Genomic DNA, 19,709 nt, shown 5'->3' with positions numbered 1-19,709 from the left:
AATCTCAAAGCTCCTTGGAATTCCCAGATTCTCCTTAACTCCACATGTCTATTTAAACATAACCCAAACATATCATAAGGTTGCACGCCTTGAAGCAGTGCCCTAGTGTTTTGCTGCTCCTAATTTCACCATTACGGAGAGCTAGTACATTTTCGTAATCAGGGAATATTGAGCCACAGGTCTCTGAGAGATGCTCTGCTAGGTACAGAGGTACTCACTTGCTAATGATAAGCATTGCCGCCCTGCTCAGGGTATTATTTGAATGGAAGTTCAGGACAGCTGATCATAGTTCGTGGATACAGTCTTTTATTAATGGGACTCATAGGTGGGGTGGCGTCGTCCTGACCATCTCTGTTTAAAATCTGTGCATTTCTCATGTATAGGACCAGCTAAGTCCCAAATAGGTAAGTCCATCACGACTCTCTTGAATCGGTTTTGATTTCTTGTGCAAGGTTGTGCGTACCAAGGGATGGAGAACCAATTCCTGCAAGCTGTGAGTTTAAAGCTTCAAGGTGGCGGGTTTCATTGAGGATAGTTATTGACCTTGCTTGCAGTTATTTTGCCCTTCTCTTCTTCTCAGTTGATCCCCATACCATTTCCTCCACCCCTCCCACCACCACTGTAAAGGCCCACAAAAGTTTCAGTTGAGAAAAGAACTGACACTAGTGTTTCAACAAATTCTTGTGTGCCAGTTCCTGTCGGTCTACTGCTGTCCTGGTGGGGCTTTCACTTTGCAAAATGAAGGCCATAAGCAGTCATCTTCCTCGTATTTTAGTAAATGTGTGGATCTATGATAGACTACTTCAAACCCCAGCAGCAGCCCACAAAGTTAGCTCTTCCCACTAGGCCACACTCACTGCAGTTCACACAGTTTACTATACTATCTATTTTGTACATTCATGTGGTACCCATTTCTGAGGACGAACCATTGAACCACTCTCCAAGAGTAAGCCTTGACTGCTTAATTTCAATATGCACTGGGAGATATGGAAGAAATAAGCATTTCTGTGGGTTTTGTTAAGCTCACAAGTAGATCCCAGGGCCTGGGGTCCTTATAAAGCAACTTGCTGAAAAGATTGCCTACAATCTGGGAGGACTAGCCTGACATCAGGTCTCTCTTACTGGTCGGTAGGTTAATAACTTTCATATATATATGCTGGAAGTTTGGAAGCTGATAGTTGGTCATGCTGGCAGAACAGGATGTCTTTATCTGACTGCTTGGCGTCTGCCGAAAGATGGCTTAGATTAGCCCTCCTGAATACATTTGTAACTTGGGCAAGTTGTGTAGCACATTTGAAATACACACGTGTACTGGATTTAAATGTTTTATTAAAAATCTTGAAATAATTATAAACAGTATAAAAATATAATAAAACACTTTGTGAAGAAATAAATTATTACAGTATAATGGAATTTTGCAACAGTTTTCAGCATTCTTCTGGAAAGAGAGGAAACACCAGGGCTGTGTTTGCTAGAAATGTGAGTTTTCATTCCAGCTGCTAAAATGTCCATAAGGGTGCCATGAAAGAGGAACCAAAACAGGAGCAAGGTCCACAATCCAGAGTGCAATGGACCTCTACAAGTGAATATCTCAGTAATCTAGGTATAGGTATCAGTTTTTAAAGTGGTATTCCTTTCCACCCACCAGTTACTGTAGCTTGAAACTGATCACTATCCCCCTTTGATGAGGCCTCTAGCAGCTTGGAAGAAATGAATGCAGAATCTCCTTAGCAGAATTGTCAAACATCAAGGACAAGCAAAAGTGTCCCCATGGCAGAGTCCCCTGCAGCCTGGGAGAAAGTAATGTCTACTCTAATGTTAAGAAATCTTATAGCGTTGGTGAAGACACCACTGTTCCTAAAGTGGAGTATCTCACATCCAGAAATAGCAACAGCTGAAGTCGATGGCAATCCTCCCAATAATTCAGAAAAGTGCCAACTGCAGGATCTATAAAAGCATAGGAGAAGCAATGGTTGTTCTGAATTGCTGAGATGTAATGGCCATCCTAACTTCACTATCTCAACTGCATGGTCTCTCACACAAAAGGGAAGCTACAGCTAAATGGTAGGGATTTCATTAGCAGGGCTCTCAATATTTGACAACAATAGAAAACGTTCCCACAGCCATGGACGAGCACTGGCTTCATCCAGTGTTGGACCTTCCCATAGTCTTGAAGAATCAATCAGAACCTAGATATACAATGTCTGCTTCTATCATACTCCTAGCTTAATAAGAGATGCAAAAGCTACTCTACACAGCCTAGGAATCCACTGACAACTTTGAATTGTAAAACCTTACATTTCCTTGCCAGTGCAAAGGTTGTACCCATTGTAGACACCTTCTATCACCTTTGGGAAGCAACCAACACTCCCTAAGACAGAAAGGGCCTTCCGCAGTCCGGGAATGTAACAGTGGTGTCAAATGCATTGAACATAGTGTGAAAAGACAAGCTATCTCCAATGAAAGTGCCACTGATATCCAGGAAAACAAATGTTTGAACCCAATAATAGGGCATTTCACAGTCCAGGAGAAGCCATGGCTTCTCCCAATAAAATGGCCTCCCCAGCCCGGTGAAGCGGTGATTGCTTCCATTAACACAGCCTTCATTAGTTTGGGAATAGCTATTGCTGTTTTTAGTAACATTTCCTCTCACTGCCTCCGACCAAATGATATGCCTGCTTGTAGACCTTCCGCAGCCTCGCGGCTGCAACGTGACTCCCACTGGCGGGGCTTATCACAATTTAGGGTCTGATTACGACTTTGGCGGAGGGGATTACTCCATCACAAAATGATGGATATCCCCTCCGCGTTAATAATAAGGGTATAATGGAACTTGTAAAACGGCGGGTGGGATATACGTCACATTTGGGACGGAGTAATCCCCTCTGCCGAGGTCGTAATCGGGCCCTCAGTGGAAGAAAAGCAGTAGCTGCTCTCAGCGCTAGAGCTCACAGCAGCTTAGGAGGAGCAGTGTAAACAATTCAGGCCAATTGGAGAGGTTGGAGAGGTCAAAATGAAGGAGAGGTGGGATGTGTGGACTTAAAACTGGTGGATTCAGACTGAATTCGAATGTGCAGGTGTAGGAGGTGGCCGGAGATGCGGGGTGGGGCTAGCAAAATGTGGTGATACCTGGGCGAGGCAAGCGTCAGACTAGGCAGATGACATGGTGTGGGCACAGGAGTAGAATGTTCTGGAGAGGACCTGATGAGGGGGCAGGGAGAAATGTTTAATCAAAGATACAGGGTGTAGACAGGCTGGGCAAGCAGGCATTTGAAAGATGGTGCTCAATCTGGAAATGTGGTATTATATCAATTTAGAGGCTGGAATGAGTGAGCATCAAGGAGCTATTCTATTTCCTGAAAAAGAAGACATGGTTATAGAGCTTGCTTGAATCTTTAAAACAACACACACTCATTTTGATGTCTAGAAGTGTATAGGCAGCACCTGCTGGCTGGACACTAGGTGGTGATTTAATTCGCGTTGCCATAGGCCTAGATGTGATTAAGCAAATCTTCTTCAGGCTAGCAAAAGCAAATGACCCTTCTTTGTCATTTGCCAAACAGCTGCTGAACAGTAAGCACTTGCCATTAGTTAGCTGCAGAAGAACAACTTTCTCCTCCCCGGAAATATTCCTTCAACAAAAAAACCCGCCTATGCCTCCGAGAAACAGATACATGCTGCAATGTTTTAATAAATAGTGCATTTTCTCTTAAATTAAGGTGACTATATTCCACACATACCCTCATTTTCTAGCACTGCACGCCTGTTTTAGGCCAGTTATTTAAAAAATAAAACGATTGATGTGCAGATTGTATCTGAGGTATAGGAAAGGTCAAAGACGATGATAGAATGGAGCTCATATTGTCTGTTATCAAGTCTACACAGGAAATAGAAATAAAAAAAAAACATTGCAACTTTGTTAACTTTTAACCTTCCCCTGGTTGCAGTTTGGAGCCGTCCCAGCATAGTCCAGTGTTTTCTGCTGCTCCAACAAGTCATTCATTTGCAGCTTTTTGCTTTATTAGCAGGCTGCAAATGTCAACATACAAGTGCAGGCCTCAACTGTCAATTTACAAACACAAGTTTTTGCTTTATAGAAGCTGGGTGGAGCAGAAGTCTTGTTTATCCACTTCTCGAAGCTTAGCGCCATTTAGGAGTGACTCCTGTGCCCCAAAAGCATTGCCTCAGAAGCAGGGAGACTTGTCTAACATCTACAACTTTGAAAAGAAGTAAGGCAGAGTTCATTGTTTGTGCAACAGGGATAGCCCACTCCTTAGGATACCTACGGCATGATGCTGCCTTTCTTCTTCGTGGTCTGAAAGTATGGGACCTAGGGCAGGCTCACAGTCCTGACAAGCAGAGATCTTTGCCGAGTGCCATGTACAAGTCCACCAATCAAGCGGATGATCTTTCATCCCTGCTTCTGTCCACTGCTGCCTGGCATGATGGGATCATGGTCTTCTGAAATGGCTTGCAGCAATAAAGCCTCCTAAGTATCAATACGAAGCAGTCGATGAAGGTCCTTTGCACAGCGGTGGAAGAGAAATAGAATATAACTGGATCCAGGGTGGCATTGAAGGTGCTCGGAAGCAGGGCACCCACCCTCCAGTCGGGGCTGTTATTTGTTATGAAACCAACAATGTGGGAGATGTTGTAGGGGGCAAAACAGAGGATGAAGTTGATAAGGGTTACCACTGCAAGACCGATGGCCCTTTGCTTCCTCTTAGATGAGATGTTGGGCAGTGACAGTAGAATCTTTACAAAATTAATGTAGCAGAAAAGCGTTATGATAAACGGGATGATGAAGAGCATTATGCACATCTCCAGCCGGACAGGCAGAAGAATTTTCTTCTGTTCTTCTGAGAAAGCATCATAGCAGTAATTTGTGTTGACAGCAGTCTCATTTTTGGGGACTCCATACTGAACAATGTAGACAACACTACAGTGCCCGCTGGCTAGCACCCAGAAGATGAGGCTGGCCACTATGGCATACTGGGGCTTACGGTTAATTTTGTACTGGATGGGGAAGGCCACACCCAGGTATCGTTCTACGCTGACCGCTGTCAGAAAGAGGGTGCTTGTGTAGATGCTGCTGTAGTAGAAGAAGCCGGTCAGTGGGCAGAGGAAAGATGGTAGATTCCACCGCATCCCGGAGGCTGCCTCGTTCATCTTGAAGGGAAGGAAGAGAAGGAGGAGCAGGTCAGAGATTGTGAGATTGAGAAGAAGGATGTCTATGGGTATCAGCTTCTGGCGGACTCTGATGAAGAAGGTGTAGAAGGCCAGCAAGTTGGAAGGAAAGCCAGTTAGGAATGTGAGAATGTAGATCGACAGCACCAGATAGTGAGTGGCAGCTACAACCATGCTTGTGTCTGGAAGAAAAGAGAGACATGTTTTTTGTTAATGACCTGGTCTCACAATTTTTTTTACAGAAAATAAATACTATCAAAAATGAACATCTGATACTTATAATTACCATGGGTTTTTGCTTGAGCCAGAATGACACCCAGGCTTGGTTTCTTTGTTATGCCACTATGGGCCATATTTATACTTTTTGACGCAAAACTGCGCTAACGCAGTTTTGCGCCAAAAAAATTAGCGCCGGCTAACACCATTCTGAAGCGCCATGCGGGCGCCGTATTTATTGAATGGCGTTAGCCGGCGTTAGCCGACCGGCACTGCCTGGTGTGCGTGAAAAAAAACCATGTACACCAGGCAGCGCCGGCGTAGGGAAAAATGGCGTTTGGGCGTCCTAAAATGGGGCAAGTCAGGCTGAGGCAAAAAAAACGTCTTAACCCGATTTGCGCCATTTTTTTTTGGCGCCCAACCCCCATTAACATGACTCCTGTCTTAGCAAAGACAGGAGTCATGCCCCCTTGCCCAATTGCCATGCCCAGGGGACTTCTGTCCCCTGGGCATGGTCATTGGGCATAGTGGCACAAATCAGGCCCCCCTATGCCACAATTTTTTTTTTTTAAAAATACTTACCACAACTTACCTTTTCTTCCCTGGGGTGGGTCCCTCCATCCTTGGGTGTCCTCCTGGGGTGGGCAAGGGTGGCAGGGGGTGTCCCTGGGGGCTTGGGAGGGCACCTCTGGGCTCATTCTGAGCCCACAGGTCCCTTAACGCCTGCCCTGACCCAGGTGCTAAAATCCAGCGCAAATGCAGGTTTTTTAGTCCCGCCCACTCCCGGCCGTCATTTTTGCCCGGGAGTATAAATCCGACGCAATAGCATCGCAGTCATTTTTTTAGACGGGAACGCCTACCTTGCATATCATTAACGCAAGGAAGGTGTTCACGCAAAAAAATGACGCTAACTCCATGAACTTTGGCGCTAGACGCGTCTAACGCCAAAGTATAAATATGGAGTTAGTTTAGCGTCGAATTTGCGTCGAAAAAACGACGCAAATTCGGCGCAAACGGAGTATAAATATGCCCCTATATCCCTATAGCCTGCTGTAGAGAGCGATGTAGTCGTTAGAGGTCCGCTCTAACATTTTAGGGCCATGCTTTTGACTCAGCTTTATAACAAGGAGGCAAGATGTAAATGACTCTCTTAGCCTACGATGGCAAGGTAGAAGGTTATTAGAACATTCTGCCTAAGCCTGGACTGGCCTGTTGGGCAACCAGGCAGTCCTGATGGGCTGGTCTGGCAGGTCAGTGTGTGGGCTGGTTTTTTGACTGTAGGCATGTTTACTGGCCTGGTTTTCTGTTTTTTATTGTTGATTTCCCTGATATTACCATAAACAATGCCTGCCGCACAGACAAGTGCATCGAGTATCAAATACCTTGCAAAATGAGAGCCTCATTTACAAGATAGTGAGGCGGCACTGCACCAAGATTGGAAGCACCCCACTGCATCATTTCAGAAGTGCAGAGATGCTCCATATTTACAACAATACAGCGCACCCCTGTGTGTTCCCTAGCCCTGGTGCTAAACTTAGCTGCCTAGCATCAACACAGGCACCCTTGCACCATGGTGCAAGGGTGCCTGCGTTGCAGGGAATGATTATAGGAGCCCCTTTCCACACATAAACAATCAATAATGATGATTTGCTAATTCTGCAGCACACTATGGGCCATATGTAGGAACACATTTTCCCATAGAAACAGAATGGGTGAAAGCCTTTGTTACATCTGTCCCTATGTTACTTCTATGTTTGCTTCAGAATTAGCAAATCGTAATTATTTAATTATTGTTTATGTGCAGAAAGGGACACTTTCCTGCACATGAACCATCATTCATGGCGTTTTGAGCTTTCTATGTGTGCTGCACAATGGAAAAAATAAATTAAAGTATTTCTCCTCGTTGCGCCATGCTGATGCCACCCCTGGGGTGGCGTTCTTTTTTTGGCACTGCCTCAGGTTTACAATTTACTTTATATATTCCCACCTTGCCCCTTCTCAATAGATTCTCATTCATAACATAAAACTGAAAAAACATGCAGAAGGACCAGGAAGGTAAAAGTGAATTACAGTAATGAAGACATATGCAAGACGTATTTTGAAAAATGGCAGGTGGTGGAAAAATGCATACTACCTTTTTTTAATTACCTGTACTTACTATGGCATATTAGCCAACTTTTAGAGATGTTTGACTGAAAATTTCTCATAAATGTCTTGGGGACAGCAACACATTAAGCACACTTGGAGAGGGCCATGATTGGCACATCAAGAAAGTATTGATATATTTTATGGGTTCCTCTTCATAACCTCCCTCTTTTTTAGCTAATGGATACGATTACTGTACTGTAAAATGCAAAACATTGCCCCATTTATTCTGAAATTTTGCAAGGGAAAAGTCCCCCCAGCAAAACAATTCTCAACATGAAGTCTATTTACTATCTCGATTGGTGCACATTGGAGTGGGTATTTACATTCCACCACTTGAAAACTTTATTAGCCAGTAACAGTGATTTTTGTCGCACTGATTGATATTTGCATTTTACTTACCTGTACTGACACTTGAACAGTCTTTGCCAACACACGCCACTCTAGCACCTTAAAACGATTACAGAGTAAACCTTTAGCAAGCTCACTTCCCATCAGGGACAAATCAAAGAGATCCACTAGGTGTAATACAGACTCCCAAACTATAATTTGAACCATCCTTTCCTCCATTCATTAAGCTTGTGCGCCTTTCCTGCTAACCCAGTAGTTTGAGGACTGCAGCAAACTATTGTTCCCCAGTCACCCATTTAGTGAGCCCTCTTATTGGATCTCAAGGCACTCAGCACACCTGTTTACTATAAGAACCAGGAATACATGATCCAAGAACTCCTCGCTCACAGAATTAATTACCATATATGATCTTAGACGTTTGCTATTCTTGCATCAATCAATCAATCAATCACTTGTAAACCACGCTACTCACCTGTTACGGTCTCAAGGCACTGGGGGGGGGTTGCTACTGCTCGAATAACCAGGTCTTGAGGAGTTTCCTGAAGGTCAGGAGGTCCTGGGTCTGTCATAGGTGGATGGGGAGGGAGTTCCAGGTTTTGGCGGCGAGGTGTGAAAAGGATCTGCTGCTGACTGTGGTTCGATGAATGTGGGGAACAGTGGGGAGGGCGAGGTTGGCGGAGCGGAGTTGGCAGATGGGCACTTGGAAGGTGAGTCGCTTGTTGAGGTAGGCAGGGTCTGCGTTGTGGAGAGCTTTGTTGGCATGGATGAGGAGTTTGAAGGTGATCCTCTTGTTGACGGGGAGCCAGTGTAGATCTCTGAGGTGGGATGAGATGTGGTCATGGCATGGGATGTTGAGGATGAGGCGGGTGGAGGCGTTCTGTATACATTGCAGTTTCTTCTGGAGCTTGGCCGTTGTTCCCGCGTAGAGCGTGTTGCCGTAATCCAGTCTGCTGCTGACGAGGGCGTGGGTGACCGTCCTTCTGGTTTTAAATGGGGATCCATCTGAAGTTCTTGCGATGCATGCAGAGGGTGTTGAAGCAAGAAGATGAGACGGCATTGACTTGCTGGGTCATAGTGAGCGATGGGTCTACAATAAAACCTAGGTTGCGTGCGTGGGTGGTGGGAGTTGGTGCAGTTCCGAAGGTGGCTGGCCACCAGGAGTCATCCCATGCGGAGCGGTTAGAGCTGAGGATGAGGATCTCAGCTTTGTCTGAGTTCAGTTTGAGGTGACTTATCTCCATCCAGTTGGCGATCGCATGCAGTCCTTGGTGAGTGAGAGGATCAGCTGGGTGTTGTCTGCGTAGGAGACAATGTTGAAGCCATGAGATTGGACGATGTTGGCGAGCGGAGCCATGTAGATGTTAAAAAGAGTTGGGTTGAGAGAGGATCCTTGGGGAACACCGCAGATGGTTTTGGGTGGCTTCAGACAGGAAAGGAGGGAGGCGGACTCTCTGAGTTCTACCGGAGAGGAAGGATGTGATCCAGTTCAGGGCCTTGTGGCGGATCCCAGCGTCATAGAGGCATGTGTGGAGGGTGTGGTGACAGACGGTGTTGAAGGCTGCCGAGAGGTCTAAGAAGACAGCGGTTTTGCATTTGTCAAGCATGGTCCTGATGTTATCGGTTGCGGCGATGAGTGCAGTCTCGGTGCTGTGGTTCTTACGGAATCCGGATTGGGAGATGTCTAGCATGCTGTTGTCCTCCAGGAAGCAGGTCAATTGGCCATTGACGATCTCCTCGATGACCTTCGCTGGGAAGGGAAGGAAGGAAATGGGCCGGTAGTTCTTGAAGTCTCTGGGGTCTGCCTTGTTTTTTTTTAGCAGGGCGTTGACTTCGTTGTGTTTCCAACTCTCCGGGAAGGTGGCGGTCTCAAAGGAGCTGATGATGATCATACGGAGTTGGGGGGTGATGATGTGGCTTGCTTTGTTGAAGACATGGTGGGGGCAGGGGTCGGAGGGTGATCCGGAGTAGATGGTGCTCATGGTCTTGGTGGTGTCCTCTTCGTTGGTGTGGGTCCAGGTGATCAAGAGGTTGGTGTGGCTGGGTGCCCAGGGGTTAGTGGAGGCCGCGGTGGTCATGGGGGTCAAGGAGTTGAAGCTGCCATGGATGTCCGTGATCTTGCGATGAAAAAAGGTGGCGATGCAGTCGCAGAGGTCTTGCGAAGGAGAGGGGTCGATGGAGCAGGACTTGGGGTTGGCGAGTTCTTTGACGATGCTGAAGAGTTCTTTGCTGTCATTCGCGTTGTTGTCGATGTGATCTTTGTAGAAGGATCTTTTGGTAGTCCGGATGAGCTGGTGGTGCTTGCGGACGGCTGTCTTGAGGGCGGCATGGTTGCTCTCTGTTTGTGCGTGGCACCACATCTTCTCGATTTTCCGGCATTCCCGCTTGGAGGCCTGAAGGTCGGCAGTGAACCAGAGTGCTTTAGTGCTGGTGCGGTTGTTGGAGGGTTTCCTGAGTGGAGCAAGGGTGTTGGTGCAGTCGTCTAACCACTGTTTGAAGTTGAGGGCAGCTGTGTTGGGGTCGATGGTGCTAGGTGGCGGGCCACGGGCGAGGGTGGAGATCAGCTGGTCTCCCGAGATCTTGTTCCAGCTGCGGCGGGGGATCTGTTGTGGATGGTGGTGAGCGGTGGGTTTCTGGAAGGTGAAGTGGACACAGCAGTGGTCGGTCCATTGGAGTTCGGTGGTATGGCTGAAGGTGACGTGGCTGCTGGCGGAGAAGACAGGGTTGAGCGTGTGGCCGGCTGAGTGGGTGGGCGTGGACAAGTTGTTTGAGACCGAGGTTGGCGAGGGTGTCGATCAGGGCAGAGGAGTTGCTGTTGTTGGCGTTCTCTAGGTGAAAATTCAAGTCGCCCAGGAGAATGTAGTCCGTAGAGGCAAGGGTCTGGTTGCTGATTGTGTCGGCGATTGTGTTGCAGAACTGTGGCAGGGGCCTGGCGGTCTGTAGACAAGGGTTCCTCTGAGAGTGGTGTTGGTGTTGACGTGAATCTGGAAGTGGAAGTGTTCAGCAGCATCAATGGTGTCATTGGTGTTGGTTGAGATCTTGATGGTGTTCCTGTGGACTAGGGCGATTCCTCCTCCCGGTTTGTTGGTGCGGTCTCTGCGGGTAATCTTATAACCTTCAGGGATGACTATGGTGATGTCGGGTTCGGAGGAGGGGTTCATCCAGGTTTCGGTGAGGAAGGCGACGTCTGGGGAGGCTGAGGGGAGTAGGTCCCAGAGTTCGACGGCGTGCTTGTGGACGGAGCAGGTGTTGAGGAGGTTGCAGCTGAGGTGGTTGTGTGATACTGTTGTGGTGCTTGGTGGCTTGGGGACAGGTGAACCTGCAGATCCGACATGAGAAGGGTCCATGGGTGTGCCTCGGGGTGACTTGGACGCAGGTGGTGGAACGGCCTGGGTTGAGGGCATGGAGTTCGTAGGCCCTGTAGCAGCATCTAGCGGTGTGGGGGGCGCGTGGACCAGGGAGACTGGCGCTGAGCGCGATCCAGGCGTGGACGGGCACAGACGAGCTTGCCTCTGGTTCGCCAGCGGCGAGCCAGCGCCGCACCCGCTGCACGCGGCCGCCATTAAGAAGGGGAGGTGGGAGGGAGGATCAGATGGGAGGCGGGAGCTGAGGGCGAATGGGGGCGTGAGGGGGGCCGGGCCGCAGGAACGCAGCAGTGGGAAAGAACGGCTCAGAAGAGCGTAAAATTACTGTCAACTTATTCAAAGCAGCATCTGGACATATTGTCCTACCACCTACTTACAATCCTTGATCTGCATTTCAAAATCATAAGGAAAACACTAGACAATAGGATTGCAGCACTATTGGCAGGAATGGTTCAAAAGGATCAAATCACCTCCATACCAAAAGAATAGAAGCAAGGAACATTCAATATCTCATGCATGTCCTGAAGCAATGTCTAGAAGATTCTAATCAACTAGTGGTAGCGTGGGTGGATATGGAAAAAGCCTTTGATAGGTTGACTGTGCACAGTACTGAAAAGCATGAGGAACTGGGAATGCTTATTCACAGCAATTAAAGAAATGGAGTTCAGAGAGGGAGGGGCAAATGAGGAGAATTAGATTACCATACACACATTCCAACAAGTAGTGGAGATAGTGTTGGACCCTTAGCCTCTAAACAGGGGTACGCATCAGGATTCCCCCCCTTCCATCTCCCCTTCTCCCTCTCCTACGTTCTCTAGTCATGGGGTCATTTGCTCAAGCATTCTGTAGGAGGAGGGAACCTTGGGCCATTTTAATCAGACGAGATACACACATAATATACCTCTATGCAGATGATGTGCTCTTATACTTGAGAAATGCAGGGCAGGACCTGAAACTGGTGTTATGGAACTGGATACAAGATTAATCCCTCCTGAGGGTATTAAAGTGAAGTTTTCCTATTCCCTCTGAGAGCAGCAACTGAATGCAGAAAGGAGACCCTCCCTGAGCTATATCTGAACCAGGATCATAACTTGCTTAATTTTTTGAGGGTCCAGGTCTACCATTCAGATGATGACTTCATAGCAAGTAATTTGGCTAAAACTATGTCAAATGTTTTTGTGTCGTCGGTTTTCTGGAAGCGCCTGCCTTTGCAAGTAATGGGATGAATAGAATTGACAAATATGATAGTACTACCACAGCTTTTGTATTTTATTTTAACAATTCTTCCCTGAGTCTGCCCAGGAGTATCTTTGGTGAACTCAATGGAGCATTATCAGACATTCTGGGAGTGGTAGTTGGATCTCCATGACGGAAGGAGGGTTTTTTCCTCTGGATATGGAGTTATTCTACCTATCTGGATAATTGCAGTAGATAAAGAAACGTCTGGGGGGAATAGCTTCATCATTGCTTTGGCAGCTTTTCATAGATTGGTGGAGGTAGCACACACAGCAATATGGTCAGAAGCAGGCATGCATACTTTTAGAGGCTTGATACACTGGAATAGACCTCACACTTTTTGTAGTCTTCCACAAATACATCCTATCCCAGTAAGACAGTTCTTGACATTTAACACACTGCTATATACCTCTACAAAAGCATGAAACTTAGCAAATGGCATCCTGCAGACATGCATAACGCTTGTAACATTAGGTCAGGAAAGGAAAGGTTTAACATCCTTGTATAAAGCATCATTAAACATATCCAAAATGGATCTAAAAATTCTTTGGAGCAGGTGGAAAGTACACATTGATGAATATCAGCATTGCGATACACAAACCAGCCTCCAGAAATGCAATATTTAAGTTGGTACAATACAGCCCCAGGTCCCAAGGCCAAATTTCCATGTGCTGCTGCATCACTCTTGCTTCAGTCTTCTAATTGAAGTGTCCATGATTTTTGTGTGATTTCTCCTTGCTTTTCCACATTTTTTGTGTGCCTTCTCCTTGATTTTCCCTCATTCTCACTGCTTTTTCCTTGCTTTTTCTGCTGCTTTTTGTGTGGCTTCTACTTGCTTTTCCTTCGTTCTTACTGTTTTCTCCTTGCTTTTTCTGATGTTTTTTGTGTACCTTCTCCTTGCTTTTCCCACATTTTCACTGCCTTCACCTTGCTTTCTCCACTGTTTTCGTGTGCCTTCTTCTTGCTTTTCCATCATTCTCACTGCTTTCTCTTGCCCTCCTCCCTCCAATTTTTGTGTGCTTTCTCCCTGCTTTTTCCTGATTTTCACTGCTTTCCTCCTGCTTATTCTCCTATTTTTTCTGTGCTTTCTTGCTTTTCTCTCATTTTACTGCTTTCTTCTTGCTTTTCCCCCAATTTTTGTGTGCTTTATCATTGTCTTTCACTCATCTTCACTGCTTTCACCCTGCTTTTCCCCCCATTTTTGAGTGCCTTCTCCTTGCTTTTCCCTCGTTGTCACTGCTTTCTCCTTGCTTTTTCTACTTTTTTAGTTTCCCTTCTCCTCACTTTTTCTCATTTTTTGTGTTCCTTCTCTTTACGTTTTACTCCTTTTCACCTCTTTCTCATTGCTTTTCCCCATTTTTTGCATACCTTCATGTTTTTCACTAATTTATTTTATGTGCCTTCTCCTTGCTTTTTCCCTCATTTTTTGTGTGCTTTCTCCTTTCTTTTTCCTCATTCGCACTGTTTTTTCCTTGCTTTTTCTTAATTTCTGTGTGCCTTCTCCTTGTTTTTCCCTCTTTCTCACTGCTTTTTCAGACTTTTTTGTGTGCCTTTGCCTTGTTTTCCCTCTTTTTCACTGCTTTCGCCTTGCTTTTTCTGGAGTTTTTTTGCTTGAGTTCTCCTTGCTTGTCCATCGTTTTCATTGCTTTTTCCTTGCTTTTTCACCATTTTTTGTGTTCCTTCTCTTTGCTTTTCCCTAATTTTCATTGCTTTCTCCTTGCTTTTTACCCTATTTTCTTGATTTCTCCTTGCTTTTCCCTCGTTTTCACTGCTTTCTCCTTGCTTTTCGCCTATTTTGTGTTCCTTCTTCATGCTGTTCCCTCTTTCTCACTGCTTTATCCTTGCTTTTTCTGCCAATTTTTTATGCGCTTTCTCCTTGTTTTCCCTCGTTTTCACTGCATTCGCCTTCGTTTTCTGCTGTTTTTTTGTGTGACTTCTCCTTGCTTGTCCCTCATTTTCATTGCTTTCTCCTTGCTTTTTCACCATTTTTTTGTGTTCCTTCTCCTTGCTTTTCCCTCATTTTCACTGTTTTCTCCTTGCTTTTTCCTCCTGTTTTTGTGTGCCTTCTCCTTGCTTTTCCCTGGTTTTTGGTTCTTTCTCCGTAGTTTTTCTCTCATTGCTGCTCCTGCATGTTGCCTGTTATATCCCGTCTCCTGCCTAGCTCTGCCCACTGCCTGCCAGAGGCCCTCCCTCCTCCCAGGACCTACTTAATGGAGGCTGCAGCACTACCCCATTGAGCAGGTCCCAGTCCCAGCTTTCCCTGTGCTGCTGCATCACTCTTGTTCCTTTCTTCTCCTTGCTCTTTCCCCCATTTATTTGCATGCCTTCTCCTTGCTTCTCCCCCATTTTCACTGCTTTCATCTTGCTTTTATCTTGTTTTCACTGCTTTCTCCTTGCTTTTCCTTCATTTCGTTCCTGCATGCCGCCCGTTATTTCCTACCTCTTGCCTAGCCCCAACGACAGCCTCCGATCTTCCCTGCTTCCTCCCAGGACCAACTTAATGGAGGCTGCATCACAACCCTATTGAGCAGGTTCCAGGCCCAGCTCTCCCTATGCTGCTGCATCGCTCTTACACCTCTTTTCACCTCACTTTCCCCCAGGTTTTGAGTGTCTTCTTCTTGACTTTCTCTCTTTCCCACTGATTTCTCCTTGCTTTCCCCCCTTATTTGTGTGCTTTCTCCTTGCTTTTCCCTCATTACCACTGCTCTCTCCTTGCTTTTGTCTCCATTTTTTGTGTGCTTTCTCCTTGCTTTTCCCTTGTTCTCACTAGTTTCTTGTTTTTCCCCACTGACTTTTGTGCAGCCTCCCCGTGCAACTCTGAACCATTACCTCATATCTGGAATTCCAAAGGGACCTCAAGACCTGGCTGTTTGGATGAACCTCCGGGACCTGCAAGTGTCTGGATACCCTGTCTAGTGATTCACCCCACATTACAAATCTTGATTGATTGACTGATTGACAGCAAGGCATTCATCAGACTCCAAGTTGATTTCACAAGCTACACAGCAGTGCCCAACACTTCCCAGATGGAAAGCTCAGGGAATCAAACTCATGAAAATGTTCTAGACATGCCCGTCCTAAATTTGTACCGGCCACTGTTCTTGGCCTTTATACATTGGGTATCAGACAAAGTGCCAGACTGTTAAATAGAACCAAACATGACAAGATGACATGTATGTTGTCATAAGGACTCTTGTATCTCTGAGATGCTGCTGGATTAGGGGCGGTAGCACTTTGGCTTGTAGGTGACTGAGTTACTCCTACACCAGTTGGCAGCTTTCGACTCATTCCTTCCAGCTTTCTAGCAGCACCTCACCAGTACACAGACAGTAATGGTGATTTCTGGCAGCCTGGTGCATGGACTCAGAGTTTCCCAGGGAAAAACTGTGCTGGAAAAAGTCATACCCTTTTCTCTCATTAGCAATAGGTCTCTTACACACACAGGAAAGAAAGGAGATGCAGGATAGTTTTCAATGCATTTATTGTAAAGACTGCAACCTACGATAAAATACATGAGCAGCAATGATTAGGATAATGACAAGAGAAAAAATCAGGGTTGTGAGAATTAGTGAGGTGAATATGAACAGTCCCAGCATTTTGCAATAAACCCAAGTACACAAATTCCTCACTAAAGTGTATTGGCTACCCCAAAGAGAGCAAGGCATGATAAACCTAATCTGCCCAAGCCATGTCCATGAGAAGCACCCCAACCCCCATTATCTTAGAACAAGGTCGGCCTCCAATCTCCAAATCAGGCAGTGTAGAGACACAAAGGCTGAGGTCTGCTGCAAAGTGACATGCAGTATGGATGGAGTATCCTCCTAATGACCTTGGTGCCACAGATTTTTTTTTCAAGGCCCCTATTATTGTCCATGCAGCCATCCTGGCATGGGTAGGTACCTAGGCGTTAGATTGTTTTCGCAAACTTGGAACGGCAATGCCATGACAAAAATACCTATATTCACATTCTGTTTTTGTCTAATGTGAAGCAAAGGAACATGATGACAATTCAATCAATCAAAAAATGTGTATGGTGCGCTACTCATCCGTGAGGGTCTCAAGGCGCTGGGGGGGTGCAGAGGGGAAACAGGGGGGGGCAGGGAGGGTCACTGATCGAACAACCATGTTTTGAGCTTCTTTCTGAAGACCAGGAGGTCCTTGGTTTTGCGAAGGTTGGTGGGGAGGGAGTTCCGGGTTTTGTGGGTGAGGTAGGAGAAGGACCTGCCTCCTGTGGTGGTGCGGTGGATGCGGGGGACTGTGGCTAGGGCAAGGTCGGCTGATCGGAGGTTGCAGTGGGAGTGTGGAAGTTTACTCTATCGTTGAGGTAGGTCGGGCTGGTGTAGTGGCGGGATTTGTGCGTGTGGATGAGGATCTTGAATGTGATTCTCTTGTCTATGGGGAGCCAGTGAAGGGATTTGAGGTGCGGTGAGATTTGTTTGTGGCGGGGGAGGCCAAGGAAGAGGCGTGTGGCTGTGTTCTGGATTCTCTGGAGTTTGCGTTTGAGTTTGAGTGTGGTGCCGGCGTAGAGGGCGTTACCGTAGTCCAGTCTGCTGCTGATGAGTGCGTGGGTGACTGTCTTTCTGGTTTCTGGGGGAATCTATTTGAAGGATTTTTTTAGAGTGCGGAGTGTGTGGAAGCAGAAGGAGGTTAGAGCATTGATTTGCTGTGTCATGGAGAGGGAAGGGTTAAGGATGATGCTGAGGTTGCGTGTGTGGTTTGCGGGGATGGGTGCGGGGCCTAGGGCGGTGGGCCACCAGGAGTCATCCCATGTGGTTTTGTTGGGGCCGAAGATGATGATCTCGGTTTTGTTTGAGTTGAGATTGAGGTGGTTAGTGGTCATCCAGTTGGTGGTGTCAAGGAGAGCGGCGTGTAGGTTGCTTTTGGCAGTGGTGGGGTTGCGGGTGAGGGAGAGGATGAGTTGGGTGTCATCTGCATAGGAGAGGATAGTGATTTTGTGTGCTCGGAGGATGTTGGCTAGGGGGATCATGTAGATGTTGAAAAGTGTGGGGCTGAGGGAGGACCCTTGGGGGACTCCGCAGGTGATCTTGGTAGTGTTGGAGTGGAAGGGTGGAAGATGTACATTACTGATAATGACGCTTTCACAGAATGGCGACTGATTATAAAATAAAAACATTGCTCCTAAAGTGCAAGAACTGCAAACAATGCTAAAATGAATAAAACTGAATAATATGACCAAGCATGTTTTTCTAGGTAAAAGGGCACAGGCCTGCCGAAGCTAAGCTAAACTCCTGTACCCAAGCAAACTAAAATGGATCCACAACAGGTTTGTAGATGTAACTCTTATCTTGGCCAGATTGTAATGATGTGAAAAACGTATGGTGTTCCCAGCACAGAATCCAGTGAAGAGAACTCACCTTATGGACGGAGGTAGTGGGAACAGCTTAGATAAAACATCAAACAGCAGAGCTCACATCTCGGAGTGAGAGGATAATACAAAGGTTTTTTTGTCAGCTATGCTCATTAGCAAAGTACTTCACATTGTTTATTTAGTAGTAAATATAATTGTCAAAATATACATTTTGTATGTTATCCATGACGTTTCAATTGTAATATTAACCTCAAATGCTGAAAACCTTGAAAAATATTAGAAAAAGAATAATTTGCAAAGGAAATAGATCTGACATCCTCTGCCAGCATTTTGGCTTTGTCAATATGTTTGTTTTAGTTTGTTACAGTTTTTGCTAAACTGTATTGTTTAGGGAGCTTGTTGGACTTTTGCTTTTGCAGGGTCATCCCCAGACTTTTTTGCCTCCTGCCTCCTATATTTTTCTGACATGTTGCTGTTGGCTTTTCAACTCTGAGCACTTTACCACTGCTAACCAGTGCTAAAGTGCATATGCTCTCCTGTTTAAATTGTATGTAAGTGGTTTATCCATGATTGGCATATTTGATTTACTAGTAAGTCCCTAGTAAGGTGCACTAGAGGTGCCAGGGCCTGTAAATCAAATGCTACTAGTGGGCCTGCAGCCCTGGTTGTGCCACCCACATAAGTAGCTCTGTAATCATGTCTCAGACCTGCCACTGCAGTGTCTGTGTGTGTATTTTTACACTGTAAATTCGACTTGGCAAGTGTACCCACTTGCCAGGCCTAAACCTTCCCTTTTCTTACATGTAAGGCACCCCTAAGGTATGCCCTAGGTAGCCCCAAGGGCAGGGTGCAGTGTATGGATAAGGTAGGACATATAGTAATGTGGTTTATATGTCCTGACAGTGAAATACTGCCAATTTCGTTTTCACTGTTGCAAGGTCTGTCTCTCTCTCATAGGATAATATGGGGGCTACCTTTAAATATGATTAAAGTGTAGATTCCCCTAGAGAAGAGTTGGACAGGTGGAGTTTGGGATCCCTGAACTCACAATTTAAAAATGCATCTTTTAGTAAAGTTGATTTTGAGATTGTGCGTTTGAAAATGCCACTTTTAGAAAGTGAGCATTTTCTTGCTTAAACCATTCTGTGACTCTGCCTTGTTTGTGGATTCCCTGTCTGGGTCAGTTTGACAGTTGGGTTGTTTTTCACCTCACACCAGACAGTGACACAAAGGGAGCTGGGGTGTGATCTGCATTTCCTGATTAGCCATCTCTGCTAGGAGGGAGGGGTGGAGTGGTCACTCTCATCTGAAAGGACTGTGCCTGCCTCTGACAATGCTGTCTCCAGCCCCCTGGTGTGTGTCTGAGGCCTTGCCTGGGCAAGGCAGGATTTCACAAGAAGGTGTGAGTCCCCTTTGAAGAAAGGTGACTTCAAAGGCTAAAATGGGTATAAGAAGGGCACCCAAACTTACAAACTTTAGAAACACTTCTGGAATCAAGGGGAACCTCTGCCTGGAGAAGAGCTGATCGCTGAGGAACAAGTGCTGCCCTGCCTGTGACTGTGCTTTGTGGAGCTTTCCTGCAGTGCTGCTTCTGCCAGAGTAAGAGGGCAAAGACTGGACTTTGTGTGCCTTCCATCTTGAAGAAGAAATCTCCAAGGGCTTGATGTAGAGCTTGCCTCCTGTTATTGAAGTCTCAGGGATAGCAAAGACTTCTTCCTGCCAGCACCTGGAGTCTCTGGAGAGACCCCTACTCTGCTCTGTGGTGCCCTTCCAGTTCCTGGGACCCTGAAAGGAGAGGCTGGCAGCCTAAGGACAAAAATACACGCACCGAGCGCCGTGCGGAGAAAAGATCGACGCGAATCCGATCGCGGCTGAGAAAACGA

At 46.3% G+C, this 19,709-nt stretch overlaps 1 protein-coding gene across 1 annotated transcript; it reads right to left on the bottom strand.

The window, feature by feature from the left end:
- Nucleotides 1–2,541: 2,541 nt before the first annotated feature.
- Nucleotides 2,542–13,473, bottom strand: LOC138247082 (uncharacterized). The gene is made up of 4 exons (XM_069201829.1): nucleotides 13,351–13,473; nucleotides 9,998–10,499; nucleotides 9,362–9,646; nucleotides 2,542–5,369 (listed from the first exon to the last, which is right to left on the bottom strand). Exons 1-4 carry the CDS (start codon nucleotides 13,471–13,473, stop codon nucleotides 4,396–4,398), a joined length of 1,884 nt encoding a protein of 627 aa, XP_069057930.1. The 3' UTR covers nucleotides 2,542–4,395.
- Nucleotides 13,474–19,709: the final 6,236 nt, after the last annotated feature.

The sequence above is a fragment of the Pleurodeles waltl genome, chromosome 7 (assembly GCF_031143425.1).
Source record: "Pleurodeles waltl isolate 20211129_DDA chromosome 7, aPleWal1.hap1.20221129, whole genome shotgun sequence".
NCBI lineage: Eukaryota > Metazoa > Chordata > Amphibia > Caudata > Salamandridae > Pleurodeles > Pleurodeles waltl.
Note: the sequence above shows the minus strand (reverse complement) of the source record. Positions and strands in the feature narration are given on the sequence as shown.